This window comes from Aptenodytes forsteri, unplaced genomic scaffold, assembly GCF_000699145.1.
Source record: "Aptenodytes forsteri isolate BGI_AS27 unplaced genomic scaffold, ASM69914v1 Scaffold54, whole genome shotgun sequence".
Taxonomy (NCBI): Eukaryota; Metazoa; Chordata; class Aves; order Sphenisciformes; family Spheniscidae; genus Aptenodytes; species Aptenodytes forsteri.
The window spans coordinates 9719707-9739180 of record NW_008796044.1 but is presented as its reverse complement, the minus strand read 5'-3'; the positions used below and the strand labels follow the sequence as shown (position 1 = coordinate 9739180).

Here is a 19474-nt window from a genome sequence, read left to right as displayed (position 1 = left end):
GGGGTGGGATACGCTCCGTAAACGTGAGGAGCGGGAGAGAAAGGGGGGGGGGGGGGAAATCTAATAAATATTATTATAAATAGTGAAATGACCATGCTGATATTTCCAGGTTGGCCCTCCCACTGGCTGCTCTGTTCTGGTTCAGCAGGGTAGCAGAGGCAAGCGTACAGAAAGTGGATGGTCACAAGCCACACTGCAGAAAGTACTCCCACCCGAGGAATCACCGCTACTAATAGCACTGGTAGTACATGACCCTCCTGCTCTCCCGCAGAAGAGATGAGCATCTCTTGCTCAGCCCTTTTCCCAGTAAATGAAGGTCTCAGCACCTGATGACTGCTGTGTTCCCAGGTCAGAGCGGGGACTGCATATCCAAGTCATGGATTTGGTTCAATACCCTTTGACCCTGGCATACTTTAACTATTTTCCTCAAATCCTATTTCCAGGCCAAATGCACCAGGACAGTGCAGGCATTTCTATTATTTAGCTATGATTCAGTGAATTTGTGTTGTAAAATGTATTGTAACAGCAGTTAAGAGTGCAGATTTCTGTGCTTTACCTGGACCTGGAAGCATTCTCCAACATTACGCAGGTTTATGTCCAGTCCATTCCTTTGGGAAGAAAGCAAGTTGAGAATGAATGAGCACAGTGCAGCCGCTTCACGAGTCAAACTACCTCGTTACGCTCTAAATACCAACACAAGCACCTACTGATCCAGAAACCCCTCCTATGACCCAGCCCCTTCACTTACGCCACAGCATTGCAGAAGTTGCACTTGTTTCTGTAGGTTACCCCGTTGGTGCCGCAGATAGGCCTGTACTCCAGGGTGCAGGGGATCGCACGACCACTGCTTGATCTCAGGTAGTCAGTACAGTCGAGCTGAAAACAGTCACAGAACAACATTTTAATCTCTGCTCCCCTTTGCATCAGTCCTGTGTAATGGAGCGTGGTGCAAGAGACATCTCCCCAGAGCTGCAAGGGGAGAGGAGCTTCCAGCCCCAGCGTGGTGGCATTGGAGGAGCACAAACAGGTGAAATCCCGCACGTGGGTACAGCGTGACCCTGGGGTATCTGGTTTTTTGGGGATCCCCTGTCGCCTTGGGGATTTTCACTGTGAACGCCACCATGAAGGATCTTTACCTAAAATGCCTTATGCAGCAGCAACTTTTGCTGCGAAATGTCGATGCCACTTGAAAATGGAGTTTACGTTCACCTTGGTGTTTCTGCAATTACTCTGAGTGTACTGAAATGGAAGTTGTTGTATTATGTTAAATTGCACAGCCAGAGTGTTTCTTTACTTTCTCACTCTAAACTAAAAATAGAGATACTTCTCCGCTTCACGGTAGCTCCATATATTAATAAACAAACTTTATGATAAATGTTCTGATAGAGTTGTTTTTTTCTGTTACAAAATTATGATTTAGTCAAAATCCAAACTTCCTTTGGGAATTTCTTAGCTTCAACAAGCCTAAAGGGAAGTGTTTTGATAACGCTGAATTATTGAAATCAAAAGTTTCCATTCTTAAGTCTGGTGTTATACACAAGATAACATTTTAAAACTCACTGATTTAAACTGTTCAAACAAAATTGTTGGTCGTTATTTTGCTCTATCGTTCCTCCATGGTGAAGAAGAGAGGGAACAAAATATACCGTGTTTCTTATAGCACGCAAAAGCACCTTTTCGCTATTAAGACTTTCAGTACTTTTGGCAAGAATTGCAGGCAAAACCAATCATTCCTTGGGGAATCAAGACAGGGAAGATATTTAGGCAGTTATTCAATAGTTGTATGGATTTTCTGCTGGCACTCTGTGATGTGCTTACTCTCACTCTACATTATTAAGTGCTGTCTTTTTTATCATCAACATGGTAAATTATCTTTCTGTGACAAAGATATTTTCTTATTTTGGGGAAAAGGGGAGGTATAATACTTAGGGGCACTCTTCCTTCTTCCTTTCTCACTCACTCTCTTTTTTTTTCTCCCTCAAGCCTTCCCTGGGTTACAGTGTGAGTATGAATTATTCATCTTGACTTAGATATCAAGACTAAATGACAAAGAAGATCTACTACTCACCCACCGTTGAGCAATAACAATATCTACAATAAAAACAGAGATTATAAAATATAAAAATTGTACAAAGTCCTTGACTAAAATTCCTTTGGAATCATCCATTTCCCAACAGAGTAACCAAATACACTTTCTTATTACTGAGAAGTTATTGTTTTCCCAAATGTTTTATCTACTCCAAGTAAACAAGAAGTTATATGCTAAGATTTAAAAAATCAATTATTTGTGAAACCAGAAATTTTGACTCACTAAAGAAGAAATAGGACATAAACTTTTCTCCTTTTACAGCACTATTATCCTCACAAAGTCTCATAAGTTTAAATCAGACAGATGCATCCTACTGATCTATAGTATTTATCTGCACAAGGATAAAATTCATTAAAAGAGAGCTCATGTATTACTAAATCATCACTTCTCCAAAAGGCTGAACTCTCCTTTAAGATGTATATATAAAGGCAGAGGTTCAGGAGGACTAAAGGTACTAGCATGGACTGTAACAAAAACAACTTACCAGGAAGGCAGCTGAGAAGCACAAACCCAAGAAGGGCAATGCTTCTTGTTGTCTTCATAGCAGAGATGGTTGTATAGCCTGTTACTTGCAGATCTGTCACTGTTGAGTTCAGAAGATGGTTCTCAGCCTCCTCACTACGCACTATAGATATACGTCTCCCTGACCTTGTGAAGTCATCCCATAAAGTAATTACTTCCTCTGTAAACTAAGAAAATTGTATTGGTTACTGACGTGAGCTCTGAAGAATACTTGTTTGCTAGAGAGATGACCAGAAGAATTAAGCAAAAATGTGAGCTACACCCAGCTTGTTAAAAAAGGCGCCCTGCCACTCATCACAATGAGTGATCTGTACTTTCCAAACAAGAGCACTGTCCCAATAGTAGCTGTTGAGAAATTACATTTGGAAGTTGGTAAAGTAAAAAAAGCCCATTTGTTGAAAGTGTTTGAACTTGTGCACACCATGTTACATACACTAGACGGTATTTGGGCTCTAGGAGAGTTGCATGGTACACCAGAGTGGGGGGACAGCAGCATGGGACACTCTAAGGTTTTACAGACATGATATCTGGGGTTTGGCAGGCATCAGTGTACTTTAAAGATGCTGAGGGCTCAATGAATCTCTCCACAGTCTCTCCTGTAGTTTCCTGGTACACTGGATTTCTCACCAACAGGAAGGAAACAGTCATCACAACAGGAAAGCATTACCTAAAACTTCAGAAGTTTATAAAGACATTTCTATGTAGGAGCAAGAGTTACTCATCTGTTGGCAATGGGCATGAGTCTGATTAAGAAATGATGAGAATAAGTAGCCTTAAATTGGGACTGGGATAATGTTTCCTCTCAATGGCAAGCGAGTGGTGTTCTGTGCAGGTGACATGGGCTTATTAATACCAAAGACATTCAAGAAAAATTTGTAGCAGCTGCAAACAGAAGGTGAGTCCTTAGGCTCCCCCCTTCCCCCTCTATTATATGGCATTAAATTTAGAGTGTCAGCTGAAAGTCTTGTTTTAAGGAAGATAAGTGAAGAATAATGTGCTAGGCTCTGTTAAGTGGTTCAACTCTATCGCAAGTATATGGAAAAACAAATAAGGAATACAGCATAAAAACATACGTTTTTGATTTAAGGTAGTCATGGAAGGAAGCGAGGGATGGAACATGTTTGCGCTTTAGAAGAAGCTTGATTCATACAGGTGGCTTAAAGGCAGCCTGAGTTTTAAATAGAAAATCAGAATTGTTTTTCTTACTATCCTGGGAGACGTTCAAGTCTTGGCATGGGCAGATAAATCATAAAAGTGTAGCTGACAGTGTAAGGGAACTGTAGTCACAGAATAGAGCTTGCGGGATTTGGCCTGTTCATATCAATGAAATAATTTTCCTGAAAAATAAATGAGTAATGCTATTTGGATCTCATTCACAAATATCAGAAGTTGAAGGGTTCCTTTGAAAGCTGTTTCTGTTGTATTCTTAGCATCCTGAGTGACTTGACTTTCAGATTCCTTGAACTGATTGTGAGCATATTTGGAAGGGAAGCAGTAATCACAGAAGCATTAATATTGATTATTCTCCAGGGGCAAGAATGCTGAAGCCTGAAAACAAGGCTTCCTCAGAACTTGCACCAGCCACCTGTGGAGCTGGCACGTGCTGGCTCGGCGGTGGTTAGTGAGGCTACAGGAATGCAGTCTCCCTCCTCTCCAGCCCTGCGACCTGAGCCCATATCCACCTCCAGATCTGAGATCCCCAGTTACCAGAAATTGTGCTGCTTCTCCAGTTTCCTCTCCTGCCAAGCTGAAATCACACCAGTTGCTCAGGAGCTGTTGTGAATGGCAGGGTATCTGCTAGGGAGTGGCATCATTCTCGTGTTTGGTCAACACCTGCCCTTTTATTAATTAGATACATTTGGGGGGTTCCCCCCCCGAATTCACATGCTGCTTCTGAGGGTCAGGGTAGCCAGCCAGGACTGCTCCAAAAGCAGTTCTTTTCCTCCAGTAATCCCTGCCGCTTCACAGGGCAGCAGGGAGAAAAAGAGAAGCAAGGGAAGAGTCTTGCTACAGGGTCTATGAGAAAGGATGGGAGACAATTGGCAGCAGTCAAGGGCAGGGCAGCGAGAGCTGCTGGGCTAGGTGTGACGTGGGATTGCACAAGGAGCTCCATTAATAAGAAACAGAGGGAATGGGACAGCAGTAATTGTGGGGCAGCAGATGTGTTGAAAACAGGCATTAGGAGCGGTCAAAAACAACTGTCTCCATGCATTTGGAAGAGTGAGCTTCGGGAAATGTATTACACGTTGCAGATGGGAAGGGCAAAATGAACTCACCTGCCAAAACCCCTCTGTGATATTCAAGAGTCTCATGATGGTGGGCTCAGTGAAGTGACTTTAGCCATAGGATTATTTTAACCCTTCTACAGATATGAGAACCACAGAAAAGTTTAAATAAAACTATTCCTGCTATTTCAAGTGCTTGGAGGGCAATCTGTCAAGGTCGTTATGGCCACATGAGTGGGATAAACATTGGTAGTCACATGATGGAACCTCTTATATTAAGGTAAATCTCCAATAACTCTGGAAAATCTACCCAGTTTCTAACCCAGCATTATTTCTTCCCATAACAGTGATATTTTCCTGGAAATATTTTCCTCTGCTCCTGAGATTCCCTACCTCAAACAAGTCCATAATCTACCATGACCTAAAAAAATTCTTCATTTATTTTCCCTGCTTTAGTTTAAAACTTGTCACAGGCTTCATCTGGCTACAAAGAGAAACGACACTTTTTAATTTTTTTGGAAAATAAAAAAGGTGGATGTGTGCATGCAAGACCACGTGTTGTTATTCCAGCGGTGGTATCATTGTCCTTGCTCCCGTATCCTGCTGTCACGCACCACACCATAATCAAGAATAAAGTGGGGCACTGTGCTCCAGTCTATGCTACTGTAGAGACAAATGCAAAATGCATTTCTTTGCCATTGACTAGCGATGTGGCACACTGCAAGAGCTCACAAAACAGGTTGCTGTTCCCAGACCTGTGCACACGGGGGCAGAACTGCATCTTCTATGAGAACGTGAATTCAATTTGCAGCAAGCAAAGCCCCTGCTCTAAGCCGCACTCATGTAATATTTCCCCTTGCAGTTCAGCTATCTGATTGCTGCCTGCATATCCTCAGTCGTTTAAGCATAGATGATATCACAGGCAAGGGTGTCTGGAATAATTTGACTGTCTGGAGCCGCATACTAACAGCAAAAACCTGAGGATCTGGCCCCGCACATCCCAATCCCTCAGCAAGTCTCAGCTCTGCCTCGCTGCAATAGCTCTGACACAGCCAGCCCTCAAAAACGACGTCTCCAAGTAATTTTCTTTTAAAACATCATTTTATTTTTCTCCGCATCGAGAAAGAATGTAGTAACATACTGTTTATCCTGAATGAAGCCTCAGGGAGAAACTGCATTAGCAGAAAGGGCTAGACTGGCCTGAGGTATATTTTGGCCAGCAACAAGTAGACCAATACACTAAAACAGAAGCATTGACATAAAATAGAGCAGAACAAAATAACTACATGCAATGTGTTAATCAGGTTGTGAGGTAATTGAATGGCATTTCCTAAATTCACAAACATCAGATAATGACATAAAGTGCTGAAGTACTGCTTAAAGAACTGTACCACAAAACACCTCGGCAGGCAGACAATGCTTCCTGCCTTGAATTTCCCGGAGGCAGAGTTAGATTAGTAATGGTGAGAGGATTTAGTGTTGTTGTGGCAGGATTTTATTGAGCAGCAACAAAAAAATTATTTCCAATGAGGTGCCCATAAAAGAGGACTGTCTTCCTCTCCATCCTAAGCAGCTGCCCCCCTGGGGCAGGGGGTCTGGGGTGCCGCTGGGGTCCTGCTCTGCCCTCGGTCACTCCTCAGTAATACTGCATAACCCTGCATCAAGGTGGAGGATTTGTCCCCGTTCATTTCTACTCACAGTTTTCCCTCAATTGCCTGCTGGATTTTCCTGTTTAGCGGACATGGCCCCTGGAAGGTGCCCTCTGAGGACCACTGGGATCTTGAGCGCGATCGGGAGCTCCGCTTGTCTCCAAGACATCGTGGCTCCTGGGGGCCATCCTCATCCTCTCTGCTGCTCCACAGGAAAGAAAATAAGTGCTGGAGCTGGTGTTCTCTTACCCCCGACTCCCTTGCGCAGTGGAGGGGGACAAGAAGGAGCTTGAAGCCCCTGAGCCACACACCCCTGGCACTACCTCCCAGAGCCTCAATTTGGCTTGGTCCTAAGAAATTGCATCTAACACTGAAATGCCTTCCCGCACACAGACCTCCCTCTCACAGGAGGGACATTCCAGCCCCGGGAAGGGACTTGGCACTAAATGGTTGCAGAGAGTCATGTCTTCTGGAAATAAATTGTCTCCCTTCAGAGAGCTGCTCTCTCCAGTCTCTGGAAAGTGACACATTGTCACTTAAGATCATTAACTATTTGACTGTGAGACTTCTGCCTGTACAGCATGCCACACTGCCAGCGCTTCGCTGTTAATGAATAATAAATTAACGCTATGACTCTGAGCCCTTCCTTTCATCAACCGAGATTTCCAGAGGCCGAAGAATCTCAAAGGATCCTCTACAAGCGACAGTCGATGTAATTACCTACAAGCAGCAGCTAAGTGGTGGGTGAGGTGCAGAAACGGGCTGCGGTAGTGATTGCTAGCAGTCCTCTGAACATCAGGTCTGTTAGGACTGGACTGCCCACTGGTTTTCTGCAATACCCCGCACCGATGAACATTGCAAACATGAACACGGGCAGCCAGGTATCCGCCTGCCCAGAGAAAACACCCTGTCCCATTGCTTTGGGAGGCAGAGTGGATTGCAAAAGGGCTTCTCTCACTTAAAGGTGTGTTTCCAACCCTGCCTGCAAGGGGAAGAGATGCATCTGGGAACTGCCCTTCTTCGCCACTTCTCTTGTGGGCATAAGAAATTGGGGCTAACCCTGGAAACTGAAACAGGGATGAGCAGCTCCCGGTGCCAGCAAGACCCTCTGTGCCTCCATGGCTTTTGCAGAACAGCAACAAAACACCCCCAACTGCAACAGTCTTGGGACTATCTATAATTACATGTGTGTTCAGGTTTGCCTGGGGCCTCTTCATGCTGCCAAAGTCTACCATACAGCAATGCAGGTGTGACACAGCAGGTATTTGACAGCAGCGGTTAGGGGGGCAGACAGTTCCTATCACCCAGGCAGAGAGTGGCTGTCCGAGATGCCCTTAGTGGAATAAATCGATTGGAGCATTGCACCAGGATGCATCTCCAGCCTTGGTTTTCTTTTGGAAAGCTGGATGAAGGCAGATGCCCTCAAGATCTACCCATTGCCTTTGCGGTTGGGGTTGATTTCTTTGTAGATCAGAACAATGTATTCCCTCTCCCTGTAATTTGCCTGTGCATACCCGCACCACAGGACTGATAGTCTGATGATGACAGAATGATGTGAGACCCTAGTCTGGATCCTAGAAAAGTTGAACCCGATCTGAAAGTATTCCCTCTCCCTGTAATTTGCCTGTGCATACCCGCACCACAGGACTGTTGCAGTGATGTAATCATGCACCATCTTAGGTAAAAACAGAATGAGACATATTATTAAAGCAAGACTTAAATGCTGATGGCTTTTTTAATTAAGTTTCAAGATTCATCAGGAGCTTTCAAGGTTCAGGACAAGGCTTTAGGGGAGCATCTGCCATGGGGAACATTGCCAGGGAGGGTTCCTCTTTCTGAGCTGAAGCCTGTTGAGAAGTTAACACTTTTGAAGATATCTCAAGCGAAGAGTCCGACGGCTTCTCCTGCGGAGAAAGAAATCAGTACCTCAGAAACAGAACATCTGGGCTTTTACTGTTTGTCCCTCCCTCTGGTGAAGGATATATCATAGAGGAACTTAAACAAAATGGAAAACTTCTGAACACTATTCCAGGTATTTCCTTTTATTACTAACATTCAAAGACAAGATAAAGACTTAATTTAAAGGAAGAACAAATAGTCTGTAGGAAATAGACTTTGTTTGCTGGAAGAAAGCTCTTCAGCAAAATACTTAAGAGGGAAATGAAGAACTCTATGAAATGTTACCCCTTTATACATGAAAGAAAGGAATTCCTGGCAAATTCTCCCAATAAAAAACTGACGCTTGCTAGTAAGAGAACAGGTAAACACAAAATAAAAAAACTTTACTTCTCCAACCAGTCTCCAAGACTGATTAGCTAGTTTAAGCTAAGTTAGTTCACCATTTGGTTAGTGAAGAAATTTATTTTCATACATACAGGAATGCATTGCAGAATAAGCATTTATTGCCATACGTTACACCATCGGACCCGCAGTGTGGGACGTACTCCATAGTACAGATATTGCTGGGTACCACGTAGTTACTGCAGTAGCCCTGTAGATAGATGCAATCTATGTTCACAAGAAAGCTCTCAACAACAGATATGTAAGAAAGGTGACATTAGGAGACCCACACACACCCTGAGCTCCCCCCAGTACTGGCCAGAAGCAGATGCTGAGAGAAAGCCCAGGGACAGGGCAGGAGTACAGTGGTACGTTGCCGCCAGCAATGTAGAGCCTGTGTAACCATTGTAAATGCTGCTGCAGTAACTTTGACAATAACTTGGACACAAACTGAATACTGCACTGCTTGTTGAAACTATCATCAGATGAAAATGGCCATTTCACCCGATAACATCTGTGGCAAATATTGTTCAGACAGCTGGATGACTCAGGATTTTCAAATGCTCGATCACAATGTGATTAGTAAGGATTTATACAGAAACTGCTTTAAGGAAAGAAATGATGGAAGATAGAAAGATCTGTCCCTTACCTGCAGTGCATCAATAGCTGGAAAAAAGAAAAAAAGAAGGAACTATGATACAAATGCAATTCATGGTTTCTGTTAGTTAAAAATCTGTGAATGCATACCCTGAATACGCAACTTTCAATTCACTGTTTGTTAGCAAATTACTTCTTAGACAAAAGGAATTTCAGGCAAAATTTTGTGCCATATTGTATGTTTACAACATTGATTCTGGAGTATAATTTTTTTAATGAGGGTTACAGCCAAGATGGAAAAGGGTGTACAAAATGAAAGAAGAGAAAGGCATTTTCCATAGTTCAAAGGGTGGAGCAGGACAGGTACTCAAAGCTAAGCAAGTTATTGAGGCAAACAGGGTCATAAAGCTGGCAACTGCACGCCACAATAGTTCTTAAGTAAGAGGAGTATTTAGTGAGATGTAACTTTTATAAAGCTTCTACAACTGTTCAGGCTCTCAAATTGCATCTCAGTTCAGGATGACTACAAGAAACGTTCTCATTCAGTAAAATAATTTGTGTTTCTGCAACATTTCAGAGGTTAAATACTGGATGTCTGAGTCTCCGGGTTGTACCACGTACATGTCACTTCTTTCATTATGCATAAACTAGCGCTAAGAGTAGAGCTGTTCCCACAGTTGTTCTTACCCACTCAGTTCTGTTGCTAAAATATTACCCCATAAGTGATAGTCTTTGATGTCAAGTCATTTCAACACTATCTTTCTAGGAGTAAATAAGTCCTTGTAGAATAAAGCTCTTGCCAGTCTGAGGATGTTTTTGTGGTTTTAAAGACAGCCAGCACTTACTGAAAGGCAGAGCAGGAGGCAGTAAAGCTACTCACCTGGGATGCAGCAAAGGGCTAGAGCAAACAGCAGCAACACGCCTGCCATCTTCATCGTGGCTGAAGCACCTGCGTGCAGCGGAGCCTGTGTTTTGCTCCGTAAATGTAGCCTGAATTCTGCCCTCAGGTGGTAACCATGCATATATGTACACGCACATGTGTGTGTGTGTGTGTGCCTAAATATTTGGCTTATCCACCCTTATTCTGAAGGAACGTTCCTGGTGTTTTGTTGGGGTAGCAATCTCAACAGAGATAAGCCATGCTGTAAGCCAGGAAGAATGCTTCGTCATCAACAGGAGTCACAAGAAGTTTAGATATGTTAGATACACCCTCTGTGTCATTATTTCAAGTGAAATATGTGACAGGTTCCTTCTGAAGGACCATAGAAAATTCCTGCGGGCAAAAGAGCAACTGTACAAACCTAAGCAGCAACTGCTGTCATATTTTCTCTGTGTGCACCTATCAGTGCCTATTTACGTGCAGTGCTTTTTCACAAGCAAAACATTGAATGAACCACTTCCAGAGTGGAAAGTCTCTACTTTTATTTTCATGCTTCATCCCAGTAAAGCATCATTAAGTTATAGTGAAACCGGGAAAGCAGTGAACTGGGAAGGCAAGCAAGGGGGTGTTCCAGACACTGAAGGGAGTCCTTGGACTGGACAAGAGATGGAGCAACTTTTATGGGCATATGCAAAGAATTCACAATTGTTATTTCCCCTAAAAGCCATTAGCATTGTGGGTTAGATTTGCAGTAACGGACTGATAGTCTGATGATGACAGAATGATGTGAGACCCTAGTCTGGATCCTAGAAAAGTTGAACCCGATCTGGAAATCGCTGCTTCATCCATCTGCCCATCTCAACATAAATCCTTTGTTTTACCACCAAAGCATCGCTTCTTTGGACAGCCTCATTCCATCAAGGAAAACAAGCACCCCCCTCCCTTTGGTTCCCAGAAGAAATGCATATGGGAGATATTACTTTTTAGAAGGGATACGCCTAATTTATTTATGTTTCTCTTGTGCGGATCAAAAACCCACTAATTCAATACTCCAACAGAGGACAAAAGCAAAATAAATTTCATGGACAATATGCCAATGACAGGTCACATTCTCAAAAAACAGAAGGATACTTTGTCCTTGGATTGTGAAACACTGCTGAAATACTCCTTGGGCTGGCAAAAAGTAGTATGTCATTAAAGACTAAGAGAGAAGACAACTATGCAGGAGTAGGAACCATCCCTAGGAGGACATTTATCTTAAATCACTTGGAGGTTGTTAAAGGATGATTTCAAGATGAGAAAAACCTAGAAATAAGTTATTTGGAGGGCCTAGACAAATAGTCAGGGCCCACTCATGTCTGAAAAATACGAGCTTTGCTAACAGACTGCCCTTGCAGAGTGCTATGCTTCAGGTGAGGACCGGGGACGAGCTCTTGGTGCAGACACCACCGCAGTCTGAACGGGTTTTGCTGATGACGCCGGCACAGGGAGAGTGCACCAGAAATACCTTGGGAGAGATCAGCTAGCATCATCGCTTCAGAGCAGTACTTCAGCCCTTCACAATGTCAAATGTCTAAAAGGGTCTGAACACTAACATAGGCTGACTATCATTTATGTGCAAAGTCACACAGATCTGAGGTTTATGCATCTGTATTTAATTTTCTGCCTTTTATGAGAGGGAGGGGAGCAAGACGTTGTTCTTATATCCCAGAGCTATGAGCACTTATTCAGCCTGGCATCATCATTCAACAAATCAGAAGAAAATGTTTCATCAGACAACACATGAAACAAGACAAAGAAATGTTGCTGATTTAGTTTATTGAGAAAGAAAATCAGGAGTGAGCTGAGTTCCCCAGAGGGCAAGATGAACTGAGGTGAGATCGTTAGCTGGGATTTGCCACTGGGGATCCTGTGGTGAATTCTCTCAGCACCGATACTCAGCATTTTCCAAAATGGCTTAAAATGAGAGTCCCATTGCTGTCCCTGAAAGTGACGAGAGGAAAAAATGGATTAGACAGAGTCCTGCCTGCTATAATCTGTCCTTTTGCTTGGCTCCTAGAGAAGGCATCAGACAGGATTCTGCCCCAGAGCCGAAGAACTTGCAGACTCAGAGTCCCATTAGCTATTTGATTATTAAGAGACGAGTGAAATGATTTAACCCATTCTTAAGACTGAAAATATTTTTGGGAACTATAATGAAACTTCAAATTTAATTTTCTTTGCAACATGCAAGAAAAACTCCATTATGTTTAATGGTCTTCAAACCATTTGCACTAACAAACCAGACGTAGCTCTTCGTATGCTCTAATGAAAAAAAATGAATGGTTGGCAGGATGACTGGTCTTCTCTCCTGCCCCAAATCCCTAATCAACACTGGTCAGCAAACAAGAAAGCGGCAACTGTGCAAACTTGTGCCTACAGGAGGCAACCAATAACACGAATGTGATTCATGTTTGTACATACACGACTGCATTGCAGAAGTTACACTTATTGCTGTATGTTTTGCTGTCAGAGCCACAGAGAGGCATGTACTCAAGCGAGCAGACAGGTTTAGGGTAGTCACTGCAGTCAACCTGCAAAAAAAAAAAGTCTAATATGAAGGATATGAAGGAGTCAATGCAGAAGGGCTTGAACCCCTAGCTACAGCTGCAGTGCTAATGATAACGATCTAACTAAAAGTAATTAACTTCCTTGCACAATCTGATATAAACTGAGGTGTCAGTTTCTCTTATGCCAGAAGAATTTAATAGTATGAAAATAGATCATAATTTCCTCTTTGAAGAGATGTATATCATAACCTGACCACAGCATTTCTAAGCAGCAGCAGTTCACTCGGTGAACGTGCCATGCTCGCAATCACACTGCACCGTGTTCCCAACCTGGCCAGGAAATTAAATGGAAAAACACTGGTGTCTGGAGAAGTGTAGGTGCTGATGCCTGTGTAAGGGTCCAGTATCCCTCCCGTAGTCTTAAAACGGGAAGATCAGCACTTAGCTAGATACTGTGAGAGTGGGATTTTGTTTCTTTGTGCAGTGGGTGCTACAGTTGCTGAGAGGTATCGTAGTGCAAAAAATATATATGGGTCCAGGAAGAGGTTGAGGAATTTCATGGAGGAGAAATCCATCGAGGCCTACTGACTACACAGAAATCGCACCTAGCTGAGGTCCATCACCTGAAAATAGCTGGAGGTTGGAGGAGTAGAAGTCCCACACATACTCACTCTACTCTTACTCTCTCCTACACAATCCTTATGACCCCTACTAAGAGCAGACTCTGTATCAAGCCATCATGGGCTTGATGGACCATTGGTCTGACCCCAAAAGCCATTCTCTGTTCTTATTCTCAGTTCTGCCCTGATGGATTATTTCTGCTACTACTCTTTTACTGATCCCTTCCTGTGCAGTCACCCTCTTCCTTTTCTGACATTAGCGCGGATAATGTGTATTATGCATGGAGAAAGCAAAATCTTCCTTGTGCTGAAGCACAGCAGCAGTTACACTCCTGTAGGATCCTGCTGGTCTGGGTGCTGCTGCAAACACTGGCTGTGCTTCCCCCGACATCAGTGGGACTGAAACCCCATCCCTCATCACGCAGTTCACTTACTGTAGCAATTTCCTTCTTACATTCACCATCATACTTCTTGCCAACAATGGCTCCAGGCTCTCTGGGAAGGGAAGACACCTGTGTTAGGAAGCTCTGTGAGCAACCTGCTCTGCTGAATGTCCCAGCAATACTGATCAGCCTCAGGTACAATGTACGGGATACAGGAGACGTCCAGCTTAGGCTGTGTCCACATGGCTCTAGATACCAGCTCAGGTGGTGCCACAGCCTGCTGGAGTGCTGTTTTACAGCATCATGCAAAGGACAAGGGAGGGTCTAGGGTGTTAGGGTGAACTAGGAGCTAGGTTGTGTGACAATGTAGATGCACCTTACGTTAGTTGCTGTTCTCTGCAAGGCAGCATCTGCCACATAGACCCTTTTAACTTAGTTAAGAGAAACATTCTGTCCTGTGTTAGATCCCCACCCAGCCCTCTACTTCTCTTTCTAGATCAAAGGCACAGTTTTCCTTCTAAACACAAAGGAAAACAGGGTCCAGTTACCAGGGAAAGGGGAGGGTCAAAGTCCAAGTGCCTTACAGAAAAGGCCTTGGTAGAAGTCCCGATATTCAGAAGAGCAGCTGCCAGGAGTGCTAAGCACTCGTTGTCCCTCACAGGAGAGCTCTGCACACAGTACTCACAGGTTACGGGCACACATCAGGCACTCATTGTCGTAGGTGACCCCATCGGTACCGCAGACGGGGCTGAGGTCTTTGTTGCAGCGCAACACCACTTTGCCTTCCTCGTTTGTCGTGTTGGGATATCTACTGCAGTCCACCTGTTGAAGGAATACACAACAAAGCACTGGTGAAGGCTTACTTATAGGAAGCAAGTAGATCTGGTGAGTGTGTCTGTTTGACCACCTAGGATACCACCACAGCAGGAAAAAATGCTTTTTTGTATGTTACTATGACGACAGTTCACTTGAAGATGACCAATGCAAGATTCTGACATCTTATATGTCCTCTTATTTAGTGTTTGAATTATTTTTTGGGGGAGTCAATAAGCAGCTTCGTCCCTCAGAAGTGGGACATGCCCCTTGTTTTGCCCTTGGTTTCACTTACAGGGACAACTTCCTTGCATTCTCCATCATGGTCTTTGCTGACATTGGTTCCATATTCTCTGGAGAAGGAAAGGCAAATGTTAGGAAGTTCAGCAAAGATGTCTTGCTACATCCTAGGTGCTGGAAATATGTAACTAATACAAGGGAAAGCTGGCTCTTTATCAGTCAGGCTTACACATATTTTTTGAGAAGGTAGTGCCATCCTCCCTGACCAGCTAGCACTGAGTGGCTGGCAGGGATGTAAAGACCCTGAGAGCTTTAGGACCATTTTGGGCAGTTCAGAGCAGAGCATCTCTCCATCCTTTTGCTCTGCTTTGCTGTGATGAGATGTGCCCTAGGGGCTGTCATCTGGCTGATCCTTGAGCTGGAGAAGAAAAACCTGAATAAATTACACCAGCAAAAGAGACACACGGTGACTAAAGCGATGTCTAGGCAACAGAGTGCCACGCAGTGATACCCAAGCTCATTTTGAAGGAATTGACCCAAGTGACATATGACAGATCACTGTTTGTTGAAAAGTGGTGCTGCCAGGAGTCCTAAGCATTGCTGCCTGAAATATCCTATGCAGTACATACATGTTGTAGGCACAGAGCAGGCACTCATTGCTGTAGGTGACTCCATCGGTACCGCAGATGGGGCTGAGGATCTTGGTGCAGACCAACACCTCTTTGCCTTCCTCATTTGTAGTGTTGGGATATGTACTGCAGTCCACCTGCCAAAAGAACATGCAGCAACAGGGTGGAGAAAATATTTTATGTTCACAACTCTCATTTTGCTTGAGACAGTGACCAGATACAACCTGCAGTTGGTTTTTCACTACCACAGCACAAACTTGTGCTGGTGGGTCAATCCGGTAACAGGTGAATCCTTCCTGCAGAGACCATGCATCTCTGATGCTATAGCCATGTATCCCCCCAAGATGGGGTAAACAGTGGTGGCCTCTCATGCTCATTTGGCATCATTTTTACAAAGACTATCCCTTGGTCCCTCGTTCTTATATTCTTGTGGCCCCTCCAGTGCACTTCTGTTATTAGTCTTTCATTCTCAACACACTGATCGTGTTCTGTTTTGTTTTTTTTTCAGCGGAGCAAGACTAATGACCTGGTGTGTGGAAGCTGGAGTGTCTCATAGTATTTTATTCTTTCAGTAGGTTGCCTTCAGGTAGGTTCTGATACCACAGTCTATTGCTATCAGTTTAGAGCCAGTCATATATGACCTGCTTAAAGCTCAGACCAGTTTAAAGTTGGTGAAAAATGAATTCATCCAAAAATTTTGTATCACTACTACTACATTATTAACATACAGCATAGATGCAGAGCCAAGAACAGTATAGTTTAATTTTTACACTGTAGAATCTGATTACAATGACACTAATGTCACCCTAGGTGAAAAACAGCTAAGCATCTACAGGCCTGAGATTTTTCCTATTCCTTTGGTTATGTCTTTACCAGGCCACATACCTGAGAAAAGTGACAGAAAGAAATCTTCCACTCACCTCAACCCCAAAGACAGCATCTGGAAAAGAAAAGAGAGGCAGAAAGTGTGAAACAAAGCCAATATTATAAGACCTCAGTTAAAACTGGAAATCTGGATGTAAAATTCCTATACGCAGGACCAAACTGAATGATTTCCAGTGGTTGGTTTCCTGAACTAAATAAACTATGTATGAATTTTTTTTTCTATGTTGATAAGGATAATAGTGTTGCTTATTGCTGGCTGTGATGAAACATGTTTTTGAATAGTTTTATTCTTTTTTATTTTGAGATAGGTAGACTTATTAATTGAAAATAGAATAGCTTTTCCTTCCTTATCTTTTACACATCTGTTTTGACCCTAAAGAGCTGCTGTTACATATCTGAAAAGAAACCTGAGTCAATACAGATAAATGCAAATAGTCACCTACAGGATAAGCAAATACATACAGCATCTGCTGTCAGGAAGATGCATTTTAAAGAAGCTGAGTGTGAAGAAAAAAATTGTCTTTGACTTTGTAATTTCATCAGATGTAAATATGCAGCGAGAACATCAGACTCTGGCTTGTTTTCATCTCTTGTTTCCCCATTAGCAGCAAAAGTATTGCAGGAAAGTGCCAAGCTCCTGCAAAGAACTTGCTTGTGCCATTACAATATTTTCGTGACTAGTTACTGGAGGTCTGACCACCTCGTTACGACCCTGTTTCAAGTATTTATCCATTTGCTGTAATTGTACAACAACAAGTGTAAGCAGTGTAACAGTGTTAAAACAACAGTGTAAGAAGTGTAGCAGCACTAGTTACCAGCACAGAACTCCACTTGCAGTTATTTGTATTTGTGACAGACAACCAGCTACAACAGTGATCCATTAAGACTGCCCTGAAATCTGCTCCTGCATCCTATGCGATGCCAACATACCGAGGCAGCCTAGCTCTTTGTAGGAGAAGATTTTCTCTCTTTGAAGCCACTATCTTATCCTTTTAAAGACAGCCAGGACTCAGACATGAAGCCTCTGCGGCGCCTTGAGTGTTACTCACCTGGGAAGCAGCAAAGCGCAAAGGAGAGGAGCACAAAAACACCTGCCGTGGTCATGGTGGAAGTATTTCTTGAGTCTGCAGGCTGCCCACTCTGCTCGTGAGATGGTCTCTCCAAGGCCAACTGCAAATATATACAAATGCAATGTCTAAACTGTTCAACTGTAACATAAAACAACCAGCAGAATCTGTCACCAGTACAATGAGGCTGGTAATATTTATTGAGGTCTTGACTTCCAGGTAATGGTCTGCATCTGCTAGGCAATTGATTTTGGCTGGACATCTGGTTAATAGCTTGAGACAAGTATCACATGTTCTCAGTGGTCAAAACCAAACAAACAGCCTTTTAGACAAAAGAAACCTCTTTAGGATTCTGGTAGAAATGTAAGGAGCACAAAATATTGAGGGGAGTAAACAGCAGGTCCTTCATTAGTCTCTGCAGAGCAACATCTCCCATCAGGGAGCAGCTTAAGCAGAGCATGCAGTACTACCCTGTTTGCAGGTCAGGCTGAGAGTCTCCAGTTTTGGATGGGTTTTTTTTTCCGCGTTCCCAAATACTCACCGCTAGGTATGAACACTTTGACATCAACAGAACTGGTTAAGCTTTGTCAGGCGAGTCTGGCAGGACTGTCTCTAACCTGTGACGCTAAATACCTAAATGGTATTTAGCACTGGTTTGATAAAAGAAAGGGCTTCTTGACAGTTTCACTGCCTGGGTATAGAAGAGTTCAGTAGAAGACTTGAAAGCAGGTTAAATTTTGTCAAATGCCACTAAAAATGTCACTTGAACCTTCTCAGCAGGGAGCACTTATTTACAGACCTAGTCACAATTAAACACACCGACCAATTCAAAGTGTTCCGCCAAGCCATCTTAAGAACAAAAGACACTGAAGGTTTGGCAACCTATTTACATTGCACCAACTACGCTTGAAAGTACAGTAGGTCCTTTCCCCCTACTGATATTTTAGAAAATGATGCTTAAAACATAAAGCCTGCCCCAATTTTCCTGTCTGTCTCACACCTCCAGCCTTTGTGCCATCTCCAAATTGCTCCTTCCTAGGAGATCTGGACCTCTGCTGGTTTAGTTGGTGTAATTTTGCAGGAGTGGGTTCTGCCTTTAACCTAAGTTTCTCGCCATGATCCCTTTCACAGGTCTGAAATGGCAAGCGTACCTGGGTTTTTTTAGTCATGGGAACTAAGCACTGTGCTTAGGATAGACTTCAGCACCGTGGGAGCTGCAGAGCAAAAGATGCTTTACAGATGTTCCCTTGAACAAACAAGGCACCACCTATTAATCAAATGAAATTCAGCTGAAACCATTGAAAGTTAGCCCAAGCAATTATGTTGGTGTCTGATACATCACAGTGGTCTAAAGGGTATACTCTGATCCTTAAAAGTATAAATTGTATAGTGCATGGAATCACCTATCCTCAGCACTGGCATGTTATGAAGGCCGCAGCATGGCTGTGTGGATACATAGGTAACATTTTCACCTAAGAGATGGGTTTCTTCACAGGGAGAAGCATTAAAATAATTATGCTGCTGGGTTTGTTTCTATAAATTACAGGGAGCATGCATGAATATTTCAGGCAGATTTGGCACATCTTCAAGATGTATTGCCCTAATGTGCCTTGCGGATGGCGTCTCTGGAAGCTAAATACTTTTCCCTGAGCGTGTACAGGAGCACACTGAGGCTGCTGTCACATGCCGTGCTTGTTGCCTTCATCAGTTCACACGTACAGTCTCTGCACAGTTGGAAGGAGGTACATCTTTTTGGGTCAAATATGAATTTTGCCACTGCCTTTTCCAGCCAGGCAGCGAGACCTCTGCGAATCATCCTCACCAGCCTTCCCAGCCCCGACCTGGCAGCTTTTCACAGGTTGCCTCCTGCCTGGTGCCCACATGCTGCTGCTCAAGACTGCTCCCTGCCCCGGACAGTGCTGTCTTCTAGGCAGGACCGACCTCTCTCCTGATGGGCGGAGAGCACCTTCCTGCCAAAGGCTGGCGTGTGTTGCCTGTATACACCATAGAGAAATTTTCCACTGCAAGTGCTGGGTTCAGCACTGG

The 19474-nt window shown here is 43.6% G+C and overlaps 2 protein-coding genes across 3 annotated transcripts in view; both read right to left on the bottom strand.

Moving 5' to 3' along the window:
* Positions 1–10297, bottom strand: part of LOC103904538 (serine protease inhibitor Kazal-type 6-like) — an 11634-nt gene extending 1337 nt beyond the window's left edge. Inside the window, exons 1-4 of the mRNA XM_019473791.1 lie at positions 10243–10297; positions 9415–9431; positions 749–876; positions 557–608 (exon numbers count right to left, since the gene is read on the bottom strand). Of these exons, the coding sequence (XP_019329336.1) occupies positions 557–608; positions 749–876; positions 9415–9431; positions 10243–10297 (252 nt within the window). The remainder of the gene's footprint in view (positions 1–556; positions 609–748; positions 877–9414; positions 9432–10242) is intronic.
* A 1746-nt stretch (positions 10298–12043) lies between these two features.
* Positions 12044–17690, bottom strand: LOC103904343 (ovomucoid). 2 transcript variants are annotated; one of them, XM_009285775.2, is made up of 8 exons: positions 17411–17690; positions 16397–16416; positions 15477–15613; positions 14903–14960; positions 14480–14616; positions 13846–13906; positions 12706–12815; positions 12044–12225 (listed from the first exon to the last, which is right to left on the bottom strand). In XM_009285775.2, exons 1-8 carry the CDS (start codon positions 17688–17690, stop codon positions 12180–12182), a joined length of 849 nt encoding a protein of 282 aa, XP_009284050.2. In that variant the 3' UTR covers positions 12044–12179. The 2 variants fall into 2 exon arrangements, with proteins under 2 accessions (XP_009284050.2, XP_019329381.1); XM_019473836.1 differs by having other exon boundaries at positions 12180–12225; positions 12706–12832; positions 13833–13906; positions 17411–17465.
* Between the last annotated feature and the right edge of the window lie 1784 nt (positions 17691–19474).